General features: G+C 35.7%; 1 protein-coding gene and 1 long non-coding RNA gene across 2 annotated transcripts in view; one reads left to right on the top strand and one right to left on the bottom strand.

Moving 5' to 3' along the window:
• Positions 1–27775, bottom strand: part of LOC133868165 (uncharacterized) — a 91927-nt gene that overhangs the window by 33532 nt on the left and 30620 nt on the right. The window lies entirely within an intron of this gene.
• Positions 24223–25226, top strand: LOC133867608 (metalloendoproteinase 2-MMP-like). Its single transcript, XM_062304358.1, has one exon. The coding sequence runs from the start codon at positions 24223–24225 to the stop codon at positions 25165–25167; it is 945 nt and encodes a 314-aa protein (XP_062160342.1). The 3' UTR covers positions 25168–25226.

The raw sequence follows: 27775 nt of genomic DNA, 5'->3' as shown, positions 1-27775 counted from the left end.
TGTTCCTGCCATGACCGGGAGCTCGATAGACCCAACTGGGAATAGTTGTTCCCACGTGAATCCCACAAGTGAGTGTCTAGCCGAGACAATTTTTCCCCGGTCTATCTTCATAAGCTCTCGAAGGCTGTCTTGAATAGTATATAAGCTGAGCTCCCTCTGTCGATCAGGATTCGATGTATCCTGTGGTTGGCAATGGCCAAGGTCAACACCAAAGCGCTGGTACGAGGAAGAGACACCCCCGCATAGTCATCATCCGAGAACCCGATGATTTGGGTCTCACATTTTGTCGACTTCAGAGGTTTCCACACAGTGTACACCTCGAAGTCCTTCATTTGCCTTGCATAGGCTTCACGAGCTGAGCTGGAGACTCCTCCTCCTCTGAAATCCTAGGTAATTGTTTGAATTTTTGGAAGGTTTTCCTGTGTAGCCTGACGAGGTGGGCTCCTACTCGATACTCGCATCTCCCAGTGTCATCTCGACAACGATTTGGCAAGGTCGTTATACGACGCCTTTCTCAGCCATTCCAAGACTGAACTTGGTTTTGGTGGACTCATTGCGTTGTTCACGGGGACGATGATCTCGTTTCGGATTCTGCAGATTTCTTTGATCCACGAGGAATCGGACAAGCTTACCGTTCTCCTAGCTATGATTGCTATTTCTTATCCGCCTTTGTTTTCTTACCTCGGCTGATGGCCTTCAGAAGCATTTTCAAGCTTGTGTTCTAGCATTCCAGGCCATCCTTTGATCAAATTTTTGGACCCCAATTCCTTCTTTGGTGGGGAATTTCATGCTTAGGTAGGGTGTCAACGTTTCTGCTTTGAGCTCATTCAGTGTCGTCCTCCCGAGAATGGCATTGTAAGATCTATCACCAAGAACTTTACCATGATGGTTTTTTGGCTTGGGTATTTTCCTGCGATGACCGGGAGCTCGATAGACCCGAATGGGAATAATTGTTCCCCTGAGAATCCCACCAATGAGTGTCTAGCCGAGACAATTTTTCCCCGGTCTATCTTCATAAGCTCGAAAGCCGTCTTTCATAGGATATTAGCCGAGCTCCCTGTGTCTATCAGGATTCGGTGTATCCAGTGGTTGGCAATTGCCAAGCTCAACATCGAAGCGTTGGTATGTAGAATAGACACCCCCGCATAGTCATCATTCGAGAACCCAATGATCGAGGTCTCACATTTAGTCGACTTCAGAGGTTTCTGCACTGAGTACACCCCAGAATCCTTCATTTGCCTTGCATAGGCTTTACGAGCCAAGCTGGACTCTCCTCCTCCTATAAAACCCTCGACAATTGTCTAAATTTTTGGTAGGTTTTCCTGTGGTGCCTGACGTGCTTGGCTTCTGCTCCTTCCTCGCATCTCCCGAGCGTCATCTCGACAACGATTTGGCGAGGTCCTTTTACAGCACCTTTCTCAGCCATCCCGAGACTAACCTTGGTTTTGGTGCACACGTTGCGTTCTTCTCGGGAACGATGGTCTCGTTCTGGATTTTATAGATTTCTCTGATCCTTGAGGAATCAGACATGTTTACTGTTCTCCTAGCTATGATTGCGATTTCCCCTCCTCCTTTGTTTTCTAACCTCGGCAGATGGCTTTGGGAAGCTTTTTCAAGCTTGCGTTCTAGCATTCCCGAGCCATCCTCTGATCAGCTTTCTAGACCCTAATTCCTTATTGGGTGGGGAATTTCAAGCTTAGGTATGGTGTTAACATTACTGCTTTAAGCTCATTCCCGAGCATGGCATTGTACCCCGAGTGTCAATCTATCACCAAGAACTTTACCATGATGGTTTTTAGGCTTGGTTATGTTCCTGCCATGACCGGGAGCTAGATAGATTTGAATGGGAATAGTAGTTCTCTTGAGAATCCCACCATTGAGTATCTAGCCAGGACATTTTTTCCCCTGTCTATCTTCATAAGCTCAAAGGCTGTCTTGTATAGGATATCAACCAAGCTCCACGGCTCTAGTTATAGAGCTTTCTTGAAGTTCACTAGAATTCTCAGCATAATAACATAAAATATTTGAGCGGCGTAACGGCGCTTTCATAAAATAGTAACTTTTTACTGGGGCATCACAACGGTGTGTTTTATAAAATAGTAACATTTTAATATTTATCTAATAAATATTCATATTTATTTTATCTCTATTTCTAGGTCTTAAATTCTATTCTAAGATATAATATTTTATATCTTAAAATCTAGTGCGTTATAATTATGGTCCTAATTAATGCCTTTCAGTGCTCCTAAAGGAGACTAGACTGTATTGTTTTAAGTTTTAATTTTAAAACTCAAACTTTAGACCAACTAGCTCATAACCAGCTCTATGCGTGAGATTCTTTATTATAATTTAATTTTTTTTTTTTTTTTGGAACGTAAAAACCTTCTTCATTACTGGAAAAGCAGACCCTAAAGGGTTACAAAGACTAGATAGCCAAATACACAATCCAGAGCATCGAAGGCAATTACACCGCCCGTAGGTTAAACTAACTATGCCTGAAGGCTAAGGTAGTGACTAGAGGTAAAGAACCTCTACCCACTAAGTGAAGAAAATCCTAGCTTAAAGCAGCTACCAAAACGATAGGCTGTGAAACAAGATAAGAATATACATCAAACAACCAGAGAACCCAGGAATACAAGCACCTGAAAAAAACTGTCGGAAACCAGCGCGTGTAGAACACTCGCCTTCTCCGGGAACCCCCCCAACGTCAGAGACCTTCAGAAGTCCAGATCGGTACCTTCCGAAGCCAAAAAAGCAAGTCGTAACCCACACGCGCGAGGGCAGGAAGGAAGACCCCCGGCATGTGCTGGTCACGTGCTGAACAGGAGCAAGCTACACGGTCTCGCCGGGCGACCATCGTGACTGGAGAGGGCCAAAGACCGCAACATGAAGGTTCTTATCGAAGAAAAACCAGCTAAGGTTAATAGATCTAGCTTTGAACAACATCTCCACCGGCAATCCTCCAACACCCGTCTTTCTCCACGAGCTAGAACCTAAAGTCCTCTGCTTGCACCAAAAAAGACAAAGCAAAACAAAGAAAAAGAAAACAACAGCCTCCACCAGTGCTAACACTGGGAGGAAAAACTCCAACAGCCCTAGAGGCTTGGAAAAAACAGCCACCACTGGAAACTAGCCAAGGGGAACAAAAAACTAAACCAAACCCAGGAGGAGGAGGCGCGAGGCCTCCCCCCACCCCCCCCCCCCCCCCCCCCAGCAAACAAGTTTCACCCTTTCCTCTCTCTCTCTAGAAAACTCTCAGATGTTCTCTCTCCTGTATAAATTAATTTCATTATATGTTAAAAAATGCGTGTAAAAAAACTCTCACATATCTTTAATAAAAAGACATTAAATGTTAAGATCCTTAATTTTATTATGATATAATGGGTAGTGAATCTGGTATTTTTAATTTAATTTTTTTTTTTTAAAAAAAAAAAAAAAACTCATGACATAATGCGGCTATAATGACTCATTGAAGCATAATAAATTTATTCAAATCACGACAAAACTGGTTCAACCTTTAAAATTCACCGGTTTTTTCTTAATGCGGCTATAATGACTCATTAAAGCATAATAAATTTATTCAAATCATGACAAAACCGGTTCAACTTTTAAAATTCATCAATTTTTTTACTTAAAAAACCGGTTCAGTGTTTAAAAATTATGGGTTCACGCCACGTGTCATAATTCAATGCCAATTCTAAGTTGGAACTCAATGTTACCATTGCACAAAGAACATTGCATGAATATATGAATCATACAAAATTTTACTATGAAAAGAACCATAATTTTAGTTCTCACAGCACATGTATATACACATATTTCCATAATTTCTGACATATTTGAAATCAAACAACATAAACATACTACTCAAAAATTGCTTTCTTTCTCTATCCTTTATGAGCAACCGAGCAAATCAACAAGCCTCGAACTCAGTATTCAACAAATTATTCACCGGCTCATATCACAATTTTTTGAAATTTGTTTCATAACAAACACCATAAAGAAGAGCAAATTAGCAACCACCAAAATCATAACCACAATTTTGTCAAGAGTAAAAACAATCCACGTCTACCAGTGGAACAAAGTTGAAGCAATAATAAAGCCCTTGCCATTTATCACTAATGTTAAAATATAATTATCCCTCAATCAATATAATTATCATCAGTTTTTAGCACAAACAAACCAAAATAAATTATATCAAAAATAAAGGAGCTTCATTTTTTTTCTGCACTAATTATGTACAGATTTAAACTTTGCTATAATCCCTGGCTAAAGAACATTCCCATGGGCAATAGCATGAATGCAAATATCTCTTATACTGTTTTAGTAAAAGAAAACAATCAGTGAATTATAGTCTCAACTATGAGAAAAAATCTCATGATCCACTTAAATGTATCCAATCACATAGGAAGGTCTACGCACTCCCATTTATGCCATTATTACAATAAGAATTCTAATAGAAATCTAAACTGCTGTGAAATTCCATCCACATATGCCATTAAGAACAAAACCCATATTATTCCTTTTCGGCCATAGTGCTTCTGAGAACTCAAAAAAAGCCTCAAAATCAACTGCCACTCCAACCCCCAACCAGCTATATGACATTCCAAATCCTCACTTATTTTCCAATGTTTCACCAACCAAATGGAACATTTCTAAACAAAATCAAACAAAACCAATCAAAACAACCAATGGACACATGCCCTCTTCACAAATTCAAAACAATCTACAAACTTTAGCAACCATTTATCAACAAAAACACTGACCCAATAACATGTACATATAAATACATGTAAACACACACATAACACATACATATTGAAAGCCCCAAATCCGTATTGTCGCTTTGATACAAAATTCATCCAATGAAAATAGCAAACAAACAAATCAAGAAAATTTTAAAGAAAATAGAAAAATCAAGAAAAACAGAAAAAACTGGAAAAACACATACTTTGTTCTCAATAAAATTTTATAATAAAATTTCTGAGTGAGAGAGAGAGAGAGAGAAAAAACTAATCGTAGAGAGACAGAGAGAGAGGAGAAGAATATACATACCAAAAGCCCCAAATCTGTATTGTTGCTCTGATACAGATATAATTATCCCTCAATCAATATATTTATCATCAGTTTTTAGCACAAACAAACCAAAATAAATTATATGATAATAAAGGAGCTTCATTTTTTTTTTGGCACTAATTATGTACAGATGTAAACTCTGCTATAATCCCTGGCTACAGAACATTCCCAAGGGAAATAGTATGAATGCAAATATCTCTTTTACTATTTTAGTAAAAGAAAACGATCAGTGAATTATAGTCTCAACTATGAGAAAAAATCTCATGATCCACTTAAATGTATCCAATTACATAGGAAGGTCTACGCACTCCCATGTCTTCCAATATTACAATAAGAATTCTAATAGAAATCTAAACTGATGTGAAATTCCATCCACATATGCCATTAAGAACAAAACACATATTATTCCTTTTCCTCCATAATGCTTCTGAGAACTCAATAAAAGCCTCAAATTCAACACACACATAACACATACATACCAAAAGCCCCAAACCCGTATTGTTGCTCTAATATAGAATTCATCCAATAGCAAACAAACAAACAAATCAAGAAAATTTTATAGAAATAGAAAAATCAAGAAAAATAGAAAGAACTAGAAAAACATACTTTGTTCCCAATAAAATTTTATAATAAAATAGTCTGAGTAAAAGAGAGAAAAATCTAATCGTAGAGAGACAGAGAGAGAGAGGAGAAGAATATACATACCGAAGATATATTCAATGAAATTTCAAAGTGCATCGTCAGCTGGACCATGGAGTTTTGCGCCCATACAATATGGAGTACTTCTAGGGTTATGGGACTCTAAACCATTTTTATTTTATTTTAGTTTAATTTTATTTATTTATTTATTTTTATCTATATATATTTCGAATATTTATTTAACCAAAATGGTTGCCAATGGAGGTCGAATTTCTAAATATAGCCCAAACCATGGCCTAGTTTCATGTAGTTTGATTCTCGAGGTAGGGTCCATTACTGTGGAGGTTGATCCCATAGACCACCATGGTCTATGGTCATGGCCCATGCAGTATATATGGACCTCCAATCTAAATGAGTACTCTAAATATCTTGGATCAGAATTGGTCTAGAGCATGTTAGAGTTTTAAAATTATGAAGTAGTTTTTTTTATTTATCTAAAAAATATGAATTTTTAATCTGATAAATATTAAAAATGTTACTATTTTATAAAACACACTGTTGTGATGCACCAGTAAAAAGTTACTATTTTACAGAAACACCGTTACGCCGCCCAAATATTTTTTGTTATTATGCAAAGAATTCTAGTGAACTTCCAGAGAGCTATATAACTAGAGTCATCACCTGATTGTGCTAATGTTGCAGATATATTCAATGAAATTTCAAAGCGCATCGTCAGCTGGACCATGGAGGTTTATGCCCATACAATATGGTGTACTTCTAGGGTCGTAGGGCTCTAAACCAATTTTATTTTATTTTGGTTTTATTTTTTATTTTTTTTTTATCTATACATATTTCTATTATGTATTTAACCAAAAAGGTTTCCTACCGAGGTCGAATCTCTATATGTAGCCTTGACCATGGCCTAGTTTCGTGTAGTTTGATACTAGCGGTAGCGTCCATGACTGTGGAGGTTGATCCCATAGACCCCCATGGTCTATGGTCATGGCCCATGCAGTATGTATGGACCACCTATCTAAATGAGTAATCTAAATATCTTGGATCAGAATTAATCTAAAGTACGTTGGAGTTTTAAAATTAAGAAATTTAAAAATGGAGTCTAGTCTCATTTAGGAGCTCTGAATGGCATTAATTAGGATCATAATTATAATGCGCTAAATTTTCAGATATAAAATATTATATGTTAAAATAGAATTTAAGACCTAGAAATAGTAATAAAATAAATATGAATACTTATTAGATAAATTTTAAAAATGTTACAATTTTATAAAACACACCGTTGCAATGCACCAGAAAAAAGTTAGTATTTTATAGAATCGCCGTTACGCCGCCCAAATATTTTACGTTATTATGCAGAGATTTCTAGTGAACTTCCAGAGAGCTTTATAACTTGAGCCATTGCCCGACTGTGCTAACGTATGCAGATATATTCAATGAAATTTGAAAGAGCATCGTCAGCTGGACCGTGGAGGTTTATTCTCGTAGAACATGGAGTACTTCTAGGGTTGTGGGACTCTAAACAATTTTATTTTAGTTTTATTTATTTATTATCTATACATATTTCTATCATTTGTTTAACCAAAAAGGTTACTTATCGAGGTCGAATCTCTATATATAGCGCTGACCATGGCCTAGTTTCATGTAGTTTGGTACTCGCGATAGCGTCTAGCTTTGTGCAGATCGGCCCCCTATCGGCCGTCACCGTGCCGACGCTAAGCCGACGTCAACATTCGGCGGCCGGTAGGCGGTACAGATTTTGCCTACTGACGTCGGTTCGGTCGGTAGGCGAAACAATTTTCTGAGAGTCGGGTTTTGCACCGAACCGAACCGACATTTGTTGTAGTTGAGTTGGCTTGTATTTGGCCATATTCACATTTGTTGTAGTTGAGTCGACCAGAGTATTTTTTGAAGCTCAGAAGAGAGGTGGTTTATGGACATTTTTGAGAGACAGAGGGTTGCTGTAGAGTTCAATAAAAGGAGAAAATAAAACTAGAGAAGAAGATGGAGAAAGTAATGAATTGGAGAAGGGGAAGACGTTGTGATTGTTTGGGGTGCGTGACTATTCAATGGGTGGTTGCATAAAATGTAACTGAGTGGAAGTGAAGGGTTGAATCAATGGTCGATGACCAGATGGTAAGGGATTTAAATTCTGTTTTCTCCTCTACACGTATGTAGTTGAAATCAGCTCCACTTGCGATCCTGGCCGTTTATGATAATTACTAATTTGATGATTCCATTTAAGTCGTTGGATACTATTTAAAAGTTTGTGCTCAGGGAAAGTTGAAACACCATATAATATCCAGTGGTATCGGTGCCTTATAGCTGTAACCCATATTTCAAAACACATGGCCGGGATTGAGGGAAAAAATTGATCGGACGGTATGGATTAAAGCTTAGTAACCGGTAAGGCGTGGTATCAGAGAAAAAAATAAAATCATGGGCTATCAGGAGTGTATCATTAAAGACGAGCGATTCAGACTAGCTCGAAGTGTGGATCATTTAAGTCTGATCGGACGGTATGGATTAGCTGTAACCCATATTCTTGTTTTGGACTTCGAGGTAGTACCTCATTCGGACTTAAATTCTATTCTCTCTCTCTCTGCCTTTCTTTACTTTTTTTTTTTTTTCTTTTTTTTTTTTTTTTGCTTTTTTAACTCTTTCTTCTTCTTCATTGCTTTCCCGTTGTTCTTCTATTTTCACTTTTTTTTTTCTTTTGTCTTTTTATTGAACTCTACTGCAAGCTAGTCACCCAAAAAGTTACGACTTTTTATTCTTTTTTTACTCATTCTTCTTCTTCTTCATAACTTTCTCCATCTTCTTCTTCTCTTTTTCTTTTTTATTGAACTCTACTGCAAACTCTACTGCAAGTCACCAAGTATACAACAGCGAAAATGGGTAAATATCTAGAGAATATCAGCTTGCACCTTCGGTGAAATCAGAGTAGCCAAACTCTGTCTGTCTGAAGCTTACCCACCATCTTCAAAACTGTCTCTGTCTCTGTCTCTGTCTCTGTCTGTCTCTGTCTCTCTCTCTCTCTCCGAGTCTGAAGCTTGTCCCTTTTTTTTTTTTTTTTTTTTTTTTTTTTGTGTGGCCAGTGCGGCTTGTATGATTAGCGAAAACAAAATCTCTCTCTCTGAGTCTAAAACTTTTAGATTTCACTTTCTAACCGATTACCGACCATTACCGTCACTGATGCGCCGGTAACAATATCGGGCAAAAGATATGTTCTCGGAAAGAAGTCTGTGAAATTACAAACTTCACAGACAACATTGGGACGGTGGGTGAAAACTCTTCTACCGGAACCGATTCCCCCGATACCCACCCCTAGTAGTGTCCATGACTGTGGAGGTTGATCCCATAGACCCCCATGGTCTATGGTCATGGCCCATGCAGTATGTATGGACCTCCTATCTAAATGAGTACTCTAAATATCTTGGATCTGAATTGGTCTAAAGTACGTTGGAGTTTTAAAATTAAGAAATTAAAAACTGGAGTCTAGTCTACTTTAGGAGCTCTGAATGGCATTAATTAGGATCATAATTATAATGCCCTAGATTTTCAGATATAAAATATTATATCTTAAAATAGAATTTAAGACCTAGAAATAGTGACAAAATAAATATGAATATTTATTAGATAAATATTAAAAATGTTACTATTTTATAAAACACACCGTTGTGATGCACTAGAAAAAAGTTACCATTTTATAGAAATGCCGTTAGGCCGCCCAAATATTTTATGTTATTATGCAGAGAATTCTAGTGAACTTCCAGAGAGCTTTATAACTATACCCATCACTCGATTGTGCCAACGTATGCAGATATATTAAATGAAATTTCAAAGAGCATCGTCAGTTGGACCGTGGAGGTTTGTGCCCATACAATATGGAGTACTTCTAGGGTTGTGGGACTCTAAATCATTTTATTTTGGTTTTATTTATTTATTTTTATCTATATATATTTCGATTATTTATTTAACCAAAAAGGTTGCCTATCGAGGTCGAATTTCTATATATAGCCCAGCCATGGCCTAGTTTCATGTAGTTTGATTCTCGAGGTAGCGTCCATTACTGTGGAGGTTGATCCCATAGACCACAATGGTCTATAGTCATGGCCCATGCAGTATATATGGACCTCCAATCTAAATGAGTACTCTAAATATCTTGGATCAGAATTGGTCTAGTCATGCTGGAATTTTAAAATTACGAAGTTTAAAAATGGTGTCTAGTCTCCTTTAGGAGACTAGACTCCTAAAGGTGTTTTATTTATTTATCTAATAAATATGAATATTTATTAGATAAATATTAAAAATGTTACTATTTTATAAAACACACCGTTGTGATGCACCAGTTTAAAAGTTACTATTTTACAGAAACGCCGTTACGCCGCCCAAATATTTATGTTATTATGCAGAGAATTCTAGAGAACTTCCAGAGAGCTTGATAACTAGAGCCATAACCCGATTGTGCTAACGTATGCAGATATATTCAATGAAATTTCAAAACGCATCATCAGTTGGACCATGGAGGTTTATGCCCAAAAAATATGGAGTACTTCTCGGGTGGTGGGACACTAAACCAATTTTTTTATTTTATTTTATTTTATTTTGGTTTTATTTATTTATTTTTATCTATCTATATTTCCATTATTCATTTAACCAAAAAAGTTTGCTACGGGGGTCGAATCTCTATATATAGCCCGGACCATGACCTAGTTTCATGTAGTTTGATTCTCGCGGTAGCGTCCATTACTGTGGAGGTTGATCCCATAGACCATCATGGTCTATGGTCATGGCCCATGCTGTATATATGGACCACCAATCTAAATGAGTACTCTAAATAACTTGGATCAGAATTGGTCTAGAGCATGTTGGAGTTTTAAAATTACGAAGTTAAAAAATGGAGTATAGTTTCCTTTAGGAGCTCTGAATGGCATTAATTAAGACCATAATTATAACACCCTAGATTTTTAGATATAAAATAGTATATCTTAAAATAGAATTTAAGACATAGAAATAGAGATAAAATAAATATGAATATTTACTAGATAAATATTAAAAATGTTACTATTTTATAAAACATACTGTTGTGATGCTCTAGTAAAAAGTTACTATTTTATAGAATCACCGTTACGCCGCCCAAATATTTTATGTTATAATGCTGAGAATTCTAGTGAACTTCCAGAGAGCTTTATAACTAAAGCCATCGCCCGACCGTGCTAACGTAAGCAGATATATTCAATGAAATTTCAAAGAGCATCATCAGCTTGACCGTGGAGGATTATGCCCATACAATATGGAGTATTTCTAGGGTCGTAGGACTCTAAACCAATTCTATTTTATTTATTGTTTTATTTTTTATCTATAAAAATTTCTATTATGTATTTAACCAAAAAGGTTGCCTATCGAAGTCAAATCTCTATATATAGCCCTGACCATGGCCTAGTTTCATGTAGTTTGATACTCGCGGTAGCGTCCATGACTGTGGAGGTTTATCCCATAGACCCCCATGGTCAATGGTCATGGCCCATGCAGTATGTACGGACCACCTATCTAAATGAGTACTCTAAATATCTTGGATCGGAATTGGTCTAAAGTACGTTGGAGTTTTAAAATTAGGAAATTAAAAAATGGTGTCTAGTCTCCTTTAGGAGCTCTATATGGCATTAATTAAGACCATAATTATAACACCCTAGATTTTAAGATATAAAATATTATATCTTAAAATAGAATTTAAGACCAAGAAATAGAGATAAAAAAAAATATGAATATTTACTCGATAAAGATTAAAAATGTTACTATTTTATAAAACACACCGTTGTGATGCACCAGGTAAAAGTTACTATTTTACAGAAACGCCGTTACGCCGCCCAAATATTTTAAGTTATTATGCAGAGAATTCTAGAGAACTTCCAGAGAGCTTTTTAACTAGAGCCATAACCCGATTGTGCTAACGTATGCAGATATATTCAATGAAATTTCAAAACGCATCGTCAGTTGGACCATGGAGGTTTATGCGCAAACAATATGGAGTACGTCTAGGGTTGTGGGACTCTAAACCAATTTTATTTTATTTTATTTTATTTTGGTTTTATTTACTTATTTATTTATTTTTATCTATATATATTTCCATTATTCATTTAACCAAAAAGGTTGCCTATGGGGGTCGAATCTCTATATATAGCCCTGACCATGGCCTAGTTTCACCCGCACACCCGCCCCGCCCTACAATCTCTTTATACTCGTACCATCAAATTTTTTCCAAAAAAATTATAAGAGTCATTACATGGGGTGTGCCTTTGATTTCATCAAATTTTCCCCAAAAAAATTATAAGTGTCACGAATAGGGGTGTGCCTTTGATTTCATCAAATTTTCTCCAAAAAAATTATAAAAGTCACTACTAGAGTCACAAATTGCCCAGGTTGTGTAACTTTGATTTCATTCAATACAGTTTTGCATTATCCATTTCATCTCTATTCTTATTCCATTCTCATATACACTTCAATCTCTACATTCTCACATACATATACCCATTCAATCCACAATCACAAAAAAGAATAAAAAAGTTATTTACAGTTGGGTTTGTTGGTAATTTTGGTTCTTTCTTCTTGTTCTTGTTTGCTAGTGAGGTTGATTCAATTGGGATTTTCAAATTTTAAACTGGGTTAGCAAGATTGGAAATTATTTTTTTGGTTTTGGGCAAAAAAAAAAAAGAAAAAAGAAGAGGAATACTCGAACCCGCATGAACCCGTCCCGATCCGCACTACCCAAGGCCCATCGGGTTGACCATTCACAATGCGGATTGCGGATCTCGATTTTTAAACCCGTTCACTGCAGGGCGGGTTGTGAAAAACATGCAAATCCGGCCCAATCCGGCCCGCGCCCACCCCTATGGACCTCCAATCTAAATGAGTACTCTAAATATCTTGGATCAGAATTGGTCCAGAGCATGTTGGAGTTTTAAAATTACGAAGTTAAAAAAAGGAGTCCAGTCTCCTTTAGGAGCTCTGAATGGCATTAAAATTAAGACCATAATTACAACACCCTAGATTATAAGATATAAAATATTATATCTTAAAATAGAATTTAACACCTAGAAATAGAGATAAAATAAATATGAATATTTACTTGATAAATATTAAAAATATTACTATTTTATAAAACCCACTGTTATGATGCTCCTGTAAAAAGTTACTATTTTATAGAAACACCATTATGCTGCCCAAATATTTTATGTTATTATGCAAAGAATTCTAGTGAACTTCCAGAGAGCTTTATAACTAGAGCCATCGCCTGACCGTGCTAACGTATGCAGATATATTCAATGAAATTTCAAAGAGCATCGTTAGCAGGACTGTGGAGGTTTATGCCCGTACAATATGGAGTACTTCTTGGGTCCTAGGACTCTAAACCAATTTTATTTTATTTTATTTTATTTCAATTTTATTTATTTATTATCTATACAAATTTCTATTATTTATTTAACCAAAAAGGTTGCCTATTGAGGTCGAATCTCTATATATAGCCTTGACCATGGCCTAGTTTCTTGTAGATTGATACTCGTGGTAGTGTCCATGATTGTAGAGGTTGATCCCATAGACCCCCATGGTCTATGGTCATGGCCCATGCAGTATGTATGGACCTCCTATCTAAATGAGTACTCTAAATATCTTGGATCTGAATTGGTCTAAAGCACGTTGGAGTTTTAAAGTTAGGAAATTAAAAACTGGAGTCTAGTCTCCTTTAGGAGCTTTGAATGGCATTAATTAGGAACATAATTATAACGCCCTAGATTTTCAGATATAAAATATTATATCTTAAAATAGAATTTAAGACCTAGAAATAGTGATAAAATAAATATGAATATTTATTAGATAAATATTAAAAATGATACTATTTTATAAAACACACCGTTGTGATGCACCAGTAAAAAGTTATTATTTTATAGAGACGCTATTACGCCGCCCAAATATTTTATCTTATTATGCAGAGAATTCTAGTGAACTTCCAGAGAGCTTTATAACTAGGGCCATCACCCGATTGTGCTAACATATTCAGATATATTCAATGAAATTATAAAGAGCATCATCAGCTGGACCATGGAGGTTTGTGCCCATACAATATGGAGTACTTCTAGGGTTGTGGAACTCTAAACCAATTTTATTTTATTTTGGTTTCATTTATTTAATTACTTTTTTATCTATACATATTTCTATTATTTATTTAACCAAAAAGATTGCCCATCGAGGTCGAATCTCTATATATAGCCTTGACCATCGCCTAGTTTCATGTAGTTGGATACTCGCGGTAGTGTCCATGACTGTGTTGGTTGATCCCATAGACCCCCATGGTCTATGGTCATGGCCCATGCAATATGTATGGACCTCCTATCTAAATGAGTACTCTAAATATCTTATATCAGAATTGGTCTAATGTACGATAGAGTTTTAAAATTAAGAAATTAAAAAATGGAGTCTTGTCTCCTTTAGGAGCTCTGAATGGCATTAATTAGGACCATAATTATAACGCCCTAGATTTTAAGATATAAAATATTATATCTTAAAATAGAATTTAAGACCTAGAAATAGAGATAAAATAAATTGGACCATAATTATAACGCCATAGATTTTAAGATATAAAATATTATATCTTAAACACACCGTTGTGATGCTAAAGTAAAAAGTTCTAGGGTTGTGGAACTCTAAACCAATTTCCATTATAAGGGGTAATTACCTTTTCCCCCCATGAACTACCAAAAAATGCACGATGCCCCCATGAACTACCAACTCGACCAAAATAGAGCATTCAACTACCAAAGATAACCCTTTTTCCCCCTAACGTTAGTCAAAGGGGTTAAAATAAACGGTCAACGGGTCATGTGACCGTCACACGCCGTTTTACCCTCATTTTCTTCCTCTTTTCCCCCCATGAACTACCACCATCTTCCTCTTTTCCCCCTATGAACTACCACCATCTTTCAACATGCCCCCATGTAAAATGGCACATGACCCGTTGACTGTTTCTTTTAACCCCTCTAACTAACGGAAGGGGGGAAAATGGTTGTCTTTGATAGTTGAATGCTCTATTTTGGTCGAGTTGGTAGTTCATGGGGGCATCGCGCATTTTTTTGTAGTTCATGGGGGGGAAAAGGTAATTACTCCTTATTTATTTAACCAAAAAGGTTGCCTATGGAGGTCGAATCTCTATATATAGCCCTGACCATGGCCTAGTTTCATGTAGTTTGATTCTCGCGATAGCGTCCATTACTGTGGAGGTTGATCCCATAGACCACCATGGTCTATGGTCTTGGCCCATGCAGTATATATGGACCTCCAATCTAAATGAGTACTCTAAATATCTTGGATCAGAATTGGTCTAGAGCATGTAGGAGTTTTAAAATTACGAAGTTAAAAAATGGAGTCTAGTCTCCATTAAGAGCTATGAATGGCATTAATTAAGACCATAATTATAACGCCCTAGATTTTAAGATATAAAATAATATATCTTAAAATAGAATTTAAGACCAAGAAATAGCAATGAAATAAATATGAATATTTACTAGATAAATATTAAAAATGTTACTATTTTATAAAACACATCTTTGTGATGCTCCAATAAAAAGTTACTATTTTATAGAAACGATGTTATACTGCCCAAATATTTTATGTTATTATGCTGAGAATTATTGTGAACTTATGGAGAGCTTTATAACCCGAGCCATTGCCCGATTGTGCTAACGTATGCACATATATTCATTGAAATCTCAAAGAGCATCGTCAGCTGGACCGTGGAGGTTTACGCCCGTACAATATGGAGTACATCTAGGGTTGTGGGACTCTAAACCAATTTTATTTTATTTTGGTTTTATTTATTTAATTACTTTTTTATCTATACATATTTCTATTATTTATTTAACCAAAAAGATTGCCCATCGAGGTCGAATCTCTATATATAGCCTTGACCATCGCCTAGTTTCATGTAGTTGGATACTCGCGGTAGTGTCCATGACTGTGTTGGTTGATCCCATAGACCCCCATGGTCTATGGTCATGGCCCATGCAATATGTATGGACCTCCTATCTAAATGAGTACTCTAAATATCTTATATCAGAATTGGTCTAATGTACGATAGAGTTTTAAAATTAAGAAATTAAAAAATGGAGTCTTGTCTCCTTTAGGAGCTCTGAATGGCATTAATTAGGACCATAATTATAACGCCCTAGATTTTAAGATATAAAATATTATACCTTAAAATAGAATTTAAGACCTAGAAATAGAGATAAAATAAATTGGACCATAATTATAACGCCATAGATTTTAAGATATAAAATATTATATCTTAAACACACCGTTGTGATGCTAAAGTAAAAAGTTGCTATTTTATAGAAACGCCGTTACGCCGCCAAAATATTTTATGTTATTATGTTGAGAATTCTAGTGAACTTCCAGAGAGCTTTATAACTAGAGCCATCGCTCGACTGTGCTAACGTATGCAGATATATTCAATGAAATTTCAAAGAGCTTCGTCAACTGGACCGTGGAGGTTTATGCCCATACAATATGGAGTAATTCTAGAGTTGTGGGACTCTAAACCTATTTTATTTTATTTTATTTTGGTTTTATTTATTTTTTTATTTTTTATCTATGTATATTTCTATTATTTATTTAACCAAAAAGGTTGCCTATGGAGGTCAAATCTCTATATATAGCACTGACCACGGCCTAGTTTCATGTAGTTTGATTCTCGCGGTAGCGTCCATGACTTTAGAGGTAGATCCCATAGACCCCCATGGTCTATGGTCATGGCCCATGCAGTAGGTATGGAGCTCCTACCTAAATGAGTACTCTAAATATCTTGGATCAAAATGGGTCTAAAGTACGTTGGATAGGTCTAAATATTTTATGTTATTATGCAGAGAATTCTAGTGAACTTTCAGAGAGCTTTATAACTAGAGTCATCACCCGATTGTTCTAACGTATGCAGATATATTCAATGAAATTTCGAAGAGCATCGTCAGCTGGACAGTGGGGGTTTATAACCATACAATATGGAGTACTTCTAGGGTTGTGGGACTCTAAACCAATTTTATTTTATTTTATTTTGGTTTTATTTATTTATTTTTTTATCTACGCATATTTCCATTATTTATTTAACCAAATAGGTTGCCTATGGAGGTCGAATCTCTATATATATCCCTGACCATGGCCTTGTTTCATGTAGTTTGATTCTCGCGGTAGCGTCCATTACTTTGGAGGTTGGTCCCATAGACCCCCATGGTCTATGGTCATGGCCTATGCAATATGTAAGGACCTCCTATCTAAATGAGTACTCTAAATATCTTGGATCGAAACTGGTCTAAAGTAAGTTGGAGTTTTAAAATTAAGAAATTAAAAAAACAAGTCTAGTCTCTTTTAGGAGCTCTGAATGCCATTAATTAAGACCATAATTATAACGCCCTTGATTTTAAAATATAAAATATTATATCTTTAAATAGAATTTAAGACCTAGAAATAAAGGTAAAATAAATACGAATATTTATCAGATAAATATTAAAAATGTTACTTTTTAATAAAACACACCGTTTTGATGCTCCAGTAAAAAGTTACTATTTTACAGAAACGTCGTTACGTCGCCCAAATATTTTATGTTATTATGCAGAGAATTCTAGTGAACTTCCAAAGAGCTTTATTACAAGAACTATCGCCCGACTGTGCTAACGTATGCAAATATATTCAATGAAATTTCAAAGAGCATCGTTAGCTGGACCGTGGAGGTTTATACCCATAGAATATGGAGTACTTCTTGGGTTGTGGCACTCCAAACCAATTTTATTTTATTTTGGTATTATTTTTATTTTTTATCTATATATATTTCTATTATTTATTTAACCAAAAAGGTTGTCTATGGAGGTCGAATCTCTAAATATAGCCCTGACCATGGCCGAGTTTCATGTAGTTTGATTCTCGCGGTAGCGTCCATGACTGTGGAGGTTGGTCCCATAGACCCCCATGGTCTATGGTCATGGCCCATGCAGTATGTATGGACCTTCTATCTAAATGAGTACTCTAAATATCTTGGATCGAAATTGGTCTAAAGTATGTTGGAGTTTTAAAATTAAGAAATTAGAAAATGGAGTCTAGTCTCCTTTAGGAGCTCTGAGTGGCATTAATTAAGACCGTAATTATAACGCCCAATATTTTCAGATATAAAATATTATATCTTAAAATAGAATTTAAGACCTAGAAACAAAGATAAAATAAATATGAATATTTATTAGACAAATATTAAAAATATTACTATTTTATAAAACACACTGTTGTAAGCCTCCAGTAAAAAGTTACTATTTTATAGAAACGCCGTTACGCCGCCCAAATATTTTATTTTATTATGCGGAGAATTCCAGTGAACTTCCAGAGAGCTTTATAACTAGAGCCATCATCCGGCTGTGCTAACGTATGCGGATATATTCAATGAAATTTCCAAAAGCATCGTCTGCTGGACCATGAAGGTTTGTGCCCATACAATATGGAGTACTTCTAGGGTTGTGGGACTCTAAACCAATTTTATTTTATTTTATTTTATTTTATTATTTATTTATTTATTTATTTATTATCTATATTTAATTTCATTATTTATTTAACCAAAAAGGTTGCCTTTGGTGGACGAATCTCTATATATAGCCCTGACCATGGCCTAGTTTCAGGTAGTTTGATTTTAGCGGTAGCGTCCATTACTATGGAGGTTGATCCCATAGACCACCATGGTCTGTGGTCATGGCCCATGCAGTATATATGGACCTCCAATCTAAATGAGTACTCTAAATATCTTGTATCAGAACTGGTCTAAAGCATGTTGAAGTTTTAAAATTTCGAAGTTAAAAAATGGAGTCTAGTCTCCTTTAGGAGCTCTGAATGGCATTACTTAAGACCATAATTATAACACCCTAGATTTTAAGATATAAAATATTATATCTTAAAATAGAATTTAAGACCTAGAAATAGTGATAAAATAAATATGACTATTTATTAGATAAATATTAAAAATGTTACTATTTTATAAAACACACCATTGTGATGCTCCAGTAAAAAGTTACTATTTTATAGAAATGCCGTTACGCCGCCCAAATATTTTTTATTATTATGCTGAGAATGCTAGTGAACTTCCATAGAGCTTTATAACTAGAGCCATCGCTCGACTGTGCTAATGTATGCAGATATATTCAATGAAATTTCAAAGAGCTTCGTTAGCTGGACCGTGGAGGTTTATGCCCATACAATATGGAGTACTTCTAGAGTTGTGGGACTCTAAACCAATTTTATTTTATTTTATTTTGGTTTTATTTATTTTTTTATTTTTTATCTATGTATATTTCTATTATTTATTTAACCAAAAAGGTTGCCTATGGAGGTCGAATCTCTATATATAGCACTGACCACGGCCTAGTTTCATGTAGTTTGATTCTCGCGGTAGCGTCCATGACTTTAGAGGTAGATCCCATAGACCCCCATGGTCTATGGTCATGGCCCATGCAGTAGGTATGGAGCTCCTACCTAAATGAGTACTCTAAATATCTTGGATCAGAATGGGTCTAAAGTACGTTGGATAGGTTTGGCAATTTATGACACGATCCGCGAACCAGTCACGAACACGACACAAAAATATAGGGTTTTGGGTTATCGGGTTCGGGTCATAATCGGGTCAACCCAATTATGACCCGTTCATAATCGTGTCTAGCGGGTCAACCCGCGGGTGACCCGCCAGACATGATTACAACACGGGTAGATATATTAAAAAAAGAAAAGAAAAAAACCTTCAAGAAACGGTGTAACCTAGCTCTTTTTGGATGAAATTCTCTCTGCCTCTCTGGAATAGCAATTTCTACCATGAGAAACATACCCACATCGCTCTCTGAAGTCTGCCTCGCCCTCTTCCGCCTCACCATGTCCATCGCCAACCCGTGGGCCTTTTCTTCAACACCACAACACCCTCACGAAGCCCCGCTCCTTTCGGTAAAAACCCCATTCCGTTTCACTCAGTAAAACGCAGACATGAGAAAGATTAAAGGCTTCAAGCTTGAAAAACGGCTGGTTGGGCCTCCAAATGGCACCTCCGCAATGTACAGGCCAGATTCGGATACCGCCGGATAAACCTGCCGTCGAGCAAGCCTAAGCCCATCTTGAAACTCATCACCTGGGGCCGGCGGTTGACAAACGGATCGAGAACTCAGTGCTTTATAAAACCTGGGTCGAGTTATGTACCCGTCGGCTACGAGCCGCTGGATAGGGCGAAGAAGGTGGCAGTACTGAAGGGACACCTGGCCTTGTATGTGGGGCAACAAGACGATGCCTTTCACAGAGTTTTGGTGCCCGTGATTTACTTTAACCATCCCCTGTTGGTGAGCTTCTAAGGGAGGCTGAGGAGGAGTATAGGCATCAGCAGATTCAGCACCAGGGCAGGATCACGATCCCTTGCCAACCGGTTACCTGGGTCGTGTTCGGGTAACTCAGGTAATATACAGGTCGTGTTCGGGTTTAATAATCCAACTCGATTAATAATCGGGTTAGGTTCATGTTGGACCCGATTATGTAATCGAGTCGGTCGGGTTGACACGAACTCGATCGGTAAACCTGAATTGCCAAGCCTAACGTTGGAGTTTGAAAATTATGAAATTAAAAAATGGAGTCTAGTCTCCTTTAGGAGCTCTGAATGGCATTAATTAAGACAATAATTATAACGCCCTAGATTTTAAAATATAAAATATTATATCTTAAAATAGAATTTAAGACCTAGAAATAGAGATAAAATAAATAAGAATATTTATTAGATAAATATTAATAATGTTACTATTTAATAAAACATACCGTTGTGATGTTCCAGTAAAAGGTTACTATTTTATAGAAACGCTGTTACGCCGCACAAATATTTTATATTATTATGCTGAGAATTCTAGTGAACTTCCAGATAGCTTTATAACTAGAGCCATCATCCGACAGTGCTAACGTATGCAGATATATTCAATGAAATTTCAAAAAGCATCGTCAACTGGACCATGGAGGTTTATGCCTATACAATATGGAGTACTTCTAGGGTTGTAAGACTCTAAACCAATTTTATTTTATTTTTGGTTTTATTTATTTTTTTATCTATATATATTTCCATTATTTATTTAACCAAAGAGGTTGCCTATGGAAGTCGAATCTCTATATATAGCCCTGACCATGGACTAGTTTCATGTAGTTTGTTTCTTGTGGTAGCGTCAATTACTGTGGAGGGTGATCCCATAGACCACCATGGTCTATGGTCATGGCCCATGTAGTATATATGGACCTCCAATCTAAATGAGTACTCTAAATATCTTGGATCAGAATTGGTCTAAAGCATGTTGGAGTTTTAAATTTACGAAGTTAAGAATTGAAGTCTAGTCTCCTTTAGGAGCTCTGAATGGCATTATTTAAGACCATAATTATAACGCCCTATATTTTAAGATATAAAATATTATATCTTAAAATAGAATTTAAGACCTAGAATTAGAGATAAAATAAATATGAATATTTATTGAAAATGTTACTGTTTTATAAAACACACCATTGTGATGCTCCAGTAAAAAGTTACTATTTTATTGAAACGCCGTTACACCGCCCAAATATTTTATGTTATTATGCGGTGAATTCTAGTGAACTTCCAAAGAGCCTTATAACTAGAGCCATTGCCCGACTGTGCTAACGTACGCAAATATATTCAATGAAATTTCAAAGAGCAACGTCAGCTGGACCGTGGAGGTTTATGCCCATACAATATGGAGTACTTCTCGGGTTGTGGGACTCTAAACCAATTTTATTTGATTTTATTTTATTTATTTATTTATTTATTTATTATCTATATATATTTCTATTATTTATTTAACCAAAAAGGTTGCCTATGGAGGTCGAATCTCTATATATAGCCCTGACCATGGCCTAGTTTCATGTAGTTTGATTCTCGTGGTAGCGCCCATGACTAGGGAGGTTAATCCCATAGACCCCCATGGTCTATGGTCATGGCCCATGCAGTATGTATGGACCTCCGATCTAAATGAGTACTCTAAATATCTTGGATCAGAATTGGTCTAAAGTACGTTGGAGTTTTCAAATTAAAAAAATTAAAAAATGGAGTCTTGTCTCCTTTAGCAGCTCCGAATAGCATTAATTAAGACCATAATTATAACGCCCAAGATTTTAAAATATAAAATATTATATCTTCAAATAGAATATAAGACCTAGAAATAGAGTTAAAATAAATTTGAATATTTATTAGATAAATATTAAGAATGTTACTATTTTATAAAACACACCGTTGTGATGCTCCAGTAAAAAGTTACTATTTTATAGAAACGCCGTTACGCCGACCCAATTTTATTTGATTTGATTTTATTTTGGTTTTATTTATTTATTTATTTATTATCTATATATATTTCTATTATTTATTTAACCAAAAAGGTTGCCTATGGAGGTCGAATCTCTATATATAGCCCCGACCATGGCCTAGTTTCATGTAGTTTGATTCTCGCGGTAATGTCCGTGACTGTGGAGGTTGATCCCCTTGGTCTATGGTCATGGCCCATGCAATATGTATGGACCTCCTATCTAAATGAGTACTCTAAATATCTTGGATAAGAATTGGTATAAAGTATGTTGGAGTTTTAAAATTAAGAAATTAGAAAAAGGAGTCTAGTCTTCTTTTGGAGCTCTGAATGGCATTAATTAAGACCATAATTATAACACCCTTGATTTTAAAATATAAAAAATTATATCTTAAAATAGAATTTAAGACATAGAAATAGAGATAAAATAAATATGAATATTTATTACATAAATATTAAAAATGTTTCTTTTTTGTAAAGCACACCGTTTTGATGCTCCAGTAAAAAGTTACTATTTTATAGAAACGAGATTACGCCGCCCAAATATTTTATGTTATTATGCTGAGAATTCTAGTGAACTTCCAGAGAGCTTTATAATAAGAGCCATCGCCCGACTGTGCTAACGTATGCAGATATATTCAATGAAATTTCAAAAAGCATCGTCAGTTGGACCGTGGAGGTTTATGCCCATACAATATGAAGTACTTCTAGGGTTGTGGGAGTCTAAACCAATTTTATTTGATTTAATTTGATTTTGATTTTATTTATTTATTATCTATATATATTTCTATTATTTATTTAACCAAAAAGGTTGCCTATGGAGGACGATTCTCTATATATAGCCCTGACGTCCACGATTGTGGAGGTTGATCCCATAGACCGCCATGGTCTATGGTCATGGCCCATGCAATATGTATGGACCCCCTATCTAAATGAGTACTCTAAATATCTTGGATCAAAATTGGTTTAAAGTGTGTTGGAGTTTTAAAATTAAGAAATTAAAAAAAGGAGTTTAGTCTCCTTTAGGAGCTCTGAATGGCATTAATTAAGACCATAATTATAACACCCTTGATTTTAAAATATAAAATATTATATCTTAAAATAGAATTTAAGACCTAGAAATAGAGATAAAATAAATATGAATATTTATTAGAGAAATATGAAAAATGTTACTTTTTTTTATAAAACACACCGTTTTGATGCTCCAGTAAGAAGTTACTATTTTATAGAAATGCCGTTACGCCGCCAAAATATTTTATGTTCTTATGCTGAGAGTTCTAGTGAACTTCTAGAGACCTTTATAACTAGAGCCATCACCCGACTGTGCTAGCGTATGCAGATATATTCAATGAAATTATAATGGGCATCGTCAACTGGACCATGGAGGTTTATGCCCAGACAATATGGAGTACTTCTAGGGTTGTGGGACTCTAAACCAATTTTATTTTATTTTGGTTTTATTTATTTATTATCTATATATATTTCTATTTTTTATTTAACCAAAAAGGTTGCCTATAGAGGTCGAATCTCTATCTATAGCCCTGACCATGGCCTAGTTTCATGTAGTTTGATTCTCGCAGTAGCGTCCATGACTGTGTAGGTTGATCCCATAGACGACCATGGTCTATGGTCATGGACCATGCAGTATGTATGGACCTCCAATCTGAATGAGTACTCTAAATATCTTGGATCAGGATCAGAATTGGTCTAAAGCATGTTGGAGTTTTAAAATTACGAAGTTAAAAAATGGAGTCTAGTCTCCTTTAGGAGCTCTGAATGGCATTAATTAAGACCATAATTATAACGCCCTAGATTTTTGGATATAAAATATTATATCTTAAATTAGAATTTAAGACCTAGAAATAGAGATAAAATAAATATGAATATTTATTAGATGAACTTTAAAAATGTTACTATTTTATAAAACACATCGTTGTGATGCCTGTCAATCTCATTATGCATCGATAGACTTACAAAAGAAAAATCAAATTTGCTTTCACAACGTCCTCACTACTATAAAAAGCCTCGAGACTAAGATTTTTACAATATCCAACAAGTGTTAGAGCTAGCTTCGTTACAAACCATAGCAACCATGGCTTTTAAACCTTTTTCTCTCCTCTCATTGATTCCCCTCCTCCTCCTCCTCCTCCTCCTTCCTCTGCTTTCTCATGCAACTTCACTAATGTCGCATGACGAAAAATCTTCACCTTTCGAGTTTCTCAAGCACCTTCAGGGATGTCACAAGGGTGTTAAGATCAAAGGCATCCACGACCTCAAAAAATACCTCGAAAATTTTGGTTATCTAAGCTATAGCCATTCCAAAAATACCCATGCCAACGATGACAATTTCGACGAGCTCTTGGAATTGGCCATCAAAACTTACCAACTCAATTACCACCTCAATGCGAGCGGCACTTTGGATGACAAAACAATATCAAAGATGATGATGCCTCGTTGCGGCGTCGCAGACATCGTCAATGGTACAAATTGGATGCGTCCGGGAAAGAAGGGGCATCACAACGGTCATGGCTCATTGCATACTGTCTCTGACTATTCTTTCTTCCCCAGCAATCCAAAGTGGCCGCCCTCCAAGTATCACCTCACTTATGGATTTATCTCTGGCACCCCAACCGCAGCCATGAACCCCGTTGCACAAGCCTTCCAGACATGGGCCTCACGCACACACTTCACCTTCTCACAGGCTCAAGGCGTCTCAAACGCGGATATTAAAATTGGTTTTCATCGTGGCAATCATGGAGACGGGTCCCCTTTTGATGGAACCGGAGGCATCTTGGCTCATGCTTTTGCTCCAACTGACGGGAGATTCCATTATGATGCTGATGAGTCATGGAGTGTAGGTGTGAGGCCAGGTGCATTTGACTTGCAGACAGTTGCCTTGCATGAAATTGGGCACCTTCTTGGACTCGGGCATAGCAAAGTTGAGGGAGCTATCATGTACGCTAGCATCTCTGCAGGAGTGAGCAAAGGTCTACATGCTGACGATATTCAAGGAATTAAAGCCTTATATAATGTTTGAGCAGGAATAATTAATGTATGTCTAAGGATTTAGAATAAAGTGTTCTTGCCATTTATAAAATAAAGTAGCCAGGATTGATGATGCTCATGAGAGTAGCAATTAGCCTTATATATATAGTTAATAAAAAAATAAAAAAATAAAAAAAAATAAAAAAATAAAAATTACTTTTGCTTCAATTAATGTACTTTTTCTTCATATATATTGTAACAATGACACACCTGTTTCTATTGTAATTTGCATTTTGTGGAATCTTATAATGAATTTTTGAATTTTGGTTTGGTTGCTCGTTCATCTTTGCAAAAAATGAATGGCCTTAATTTTATTGGTTATTTGGTGTTCTTTATATTACACTCATATAATTTACCGTTTTAGAATTATGAAAAAATGTAAATATTTCCTAACAAGAGTTTTCTTATATATATATATATATATATATATATATATATATATATATATATATATATATATATAAATATATGTAATATAGTTGTGGATGTTAATTATATTTATCACAGAGACATAATTATTTATTTAACCAAAAAAGGGTAGCTATGGAGGTCCAGCCTCTATGGCTCTGACCATGGCCTAGTTTCATGGAGCTAGTTTGGTTCTCGAGGTAGCCGTCCTTCACGGCCTTCATGGTTGTGAGTGTTAAAGGATAGAAATCATTTGTGATAAATGTTGATTTGTAACCCATAAATCAAATGATTTAGATGATTTGATTATAGTAGATTAAGAGATTTGTTAACCATAATCCAAGGGGATATGTTTTTATTTGAAATTATTCAAATCACATGTAAAGCTCCATAAATAAAGTCCTGTCTCAAATCAATTATGAAGGAAAGATGTAGCCTATAAGGCTTTTACGTGTGGATGTATGGCATTGGCCGAACCACCTTAATCTGTAGTGCCTCTTATTATTATCAAGGATAATTACGTCCTAATTACGAAATTGGGATTGTTTGACCTTTTTTTTTTTTTTTTTCAGTTGACTGAACTAGGAACGTTTGCGATTCCACCAAGAACATTCACGATTTTCCCTCAAGAACGATCATGGTCCCCACCACGAATTGTAATGCCCAAGAAAATGATCATTTAAAATTATGTTGCAACCATATTTATATATATAATAGACATAAAGATAACCAGTCTAAGGTGGAGATTGATCCACAGGTTGGTTATCGATCCGAGCTAACGATCGTTCCACAAGATTGGTGATCGATCCACAGTGGCACTCGTTCCCACAAAATGTAGCACTCGAGTAACATACAACTGCAAAGGATTAACTTCACCAAACAACAGCTATCCTTCGATTTTTGTAGAACCAATCATTGCATGCGTGACTCACTAGACAGCTCACAGCACACCTGCATCTTCCCCAGCCCTTGATCATTTAACCTCAAACGATCCTAACCTTTCAACATGTCTATATATAGAAGGCATTCACCCAACGTCCCTGCACCTCTCTTTTAAAAGAAAACAACAAGCTCTCATTCTCTCTTTTTTTTTTCTTTTTTTTTTTTTCTTTTCTGTTTCTCTCTCAATTCATTGTAAATTTGAGCAGCAAGAGAGAGGCAGCAGAAGCTCTCTTCCTTCTTCTTTTTCTCTGGCTTGCAACAAAAAAGAAAAGCAAAAAACTTTCCTTATCTTTTTCTCGGCCAACAGCAGTAGTGTAAGTCTTGGGTATTTTTCCAACGACTCACTTCCTTCTTAAAACAAGAAGAAAAGCTCTTTAAAACTCTCTCTCTGTGTCTCTTACTCGGCCAACAAGGTTGTTTAACAAAGCCCTCTCACGTTTCAACTCACATTTTTTGTAAGCAAGTAAAGAAAAGCTCTCAAAATCCTCTCCTACTCTCTCTCGACCAGCATGGTTGCAAAGAAAACAGAAAATTCTTCCCCTCTTTGTTTTCTCGGCCGGTTCTTTTTTTATATGCTTGGAGTTCTCAAAATATCTCAACCATATTTTGAGGTATTTTGGTAAGTCCCTAAAGCTTTGGTTTTAGTTTTGTAATTTTAAAGCTATTGGGTTATTTAAAGTTTAATATGTGCTTAAAAGAATATTTTAAGGGGTGTATTTATTTACAAAATACGTCGTTATGATGCTCAAGTTATTTTAATATTTTATAAAAGCGTCATTACGCTGCCCAAAATTATAAAAATGTTTTTAAGCATTAGTTACACTAATGCCATTATTCTACCCAAATTTTATAAGGCCGTTATGTCGCCCATGTGTTTTTAAAAATATTATACTATTATTTATACTAATGGGATAACTATATACATTTTTGTACAAAAAAGTAATACATTTTTAGCATACTAATGCCGTTATAATGCCTATTTTAGTTTAAGGATATTCTAGGCATTAACTATATAAGTTAGTATTTTATGTTGGCTACAGTCTGGATGACAAAAACACTTTAGGTAATGGTTGCTATTTAAACAGGATTATCGGTCTTATTCAGAATCTTTAAGTTATATGGACAATGTTTTTTTCAAGCCATGTGCCTTGTCACAAGTTTCTAGAAGATGTCCATGAAGATTCCATGCAATTTTCAAGTCAGATCAACCGGTTCCTGTGCAACCATCCGGACGCTCCGCAGTGTCTAGA

Source organism: Alnus glutinosa, chromosome 5, assembly GCF_958979055.1.
Source record: "Alnus glutinosa chromosome 5, dhAlnGlut1.1, whole genome shotgun sequence".
In the NCBI taxonomy this organism is placed as follows: Eukaryota; Viridiplantae; Streptophyta; class Magnoliopsida; order Fagales; family Betulaceae; genus Alnus; species Alnus glutinosa.
The sequence above is the reverse complement of the archived record's forward strand: the minus strand, read 5'-3'. Positions and strand labels throughout refer to the sequence as shown.

Excerpts from the sequence above, each read along its gene's own strand:
- LOC133867608 (XM_062304358.1), top strand. The coding sequence starts at position 24,223 with ATGGCTTTTAAACCTTTTTCTCTCCTCTCATTGATTCCCCTCCTCCTC.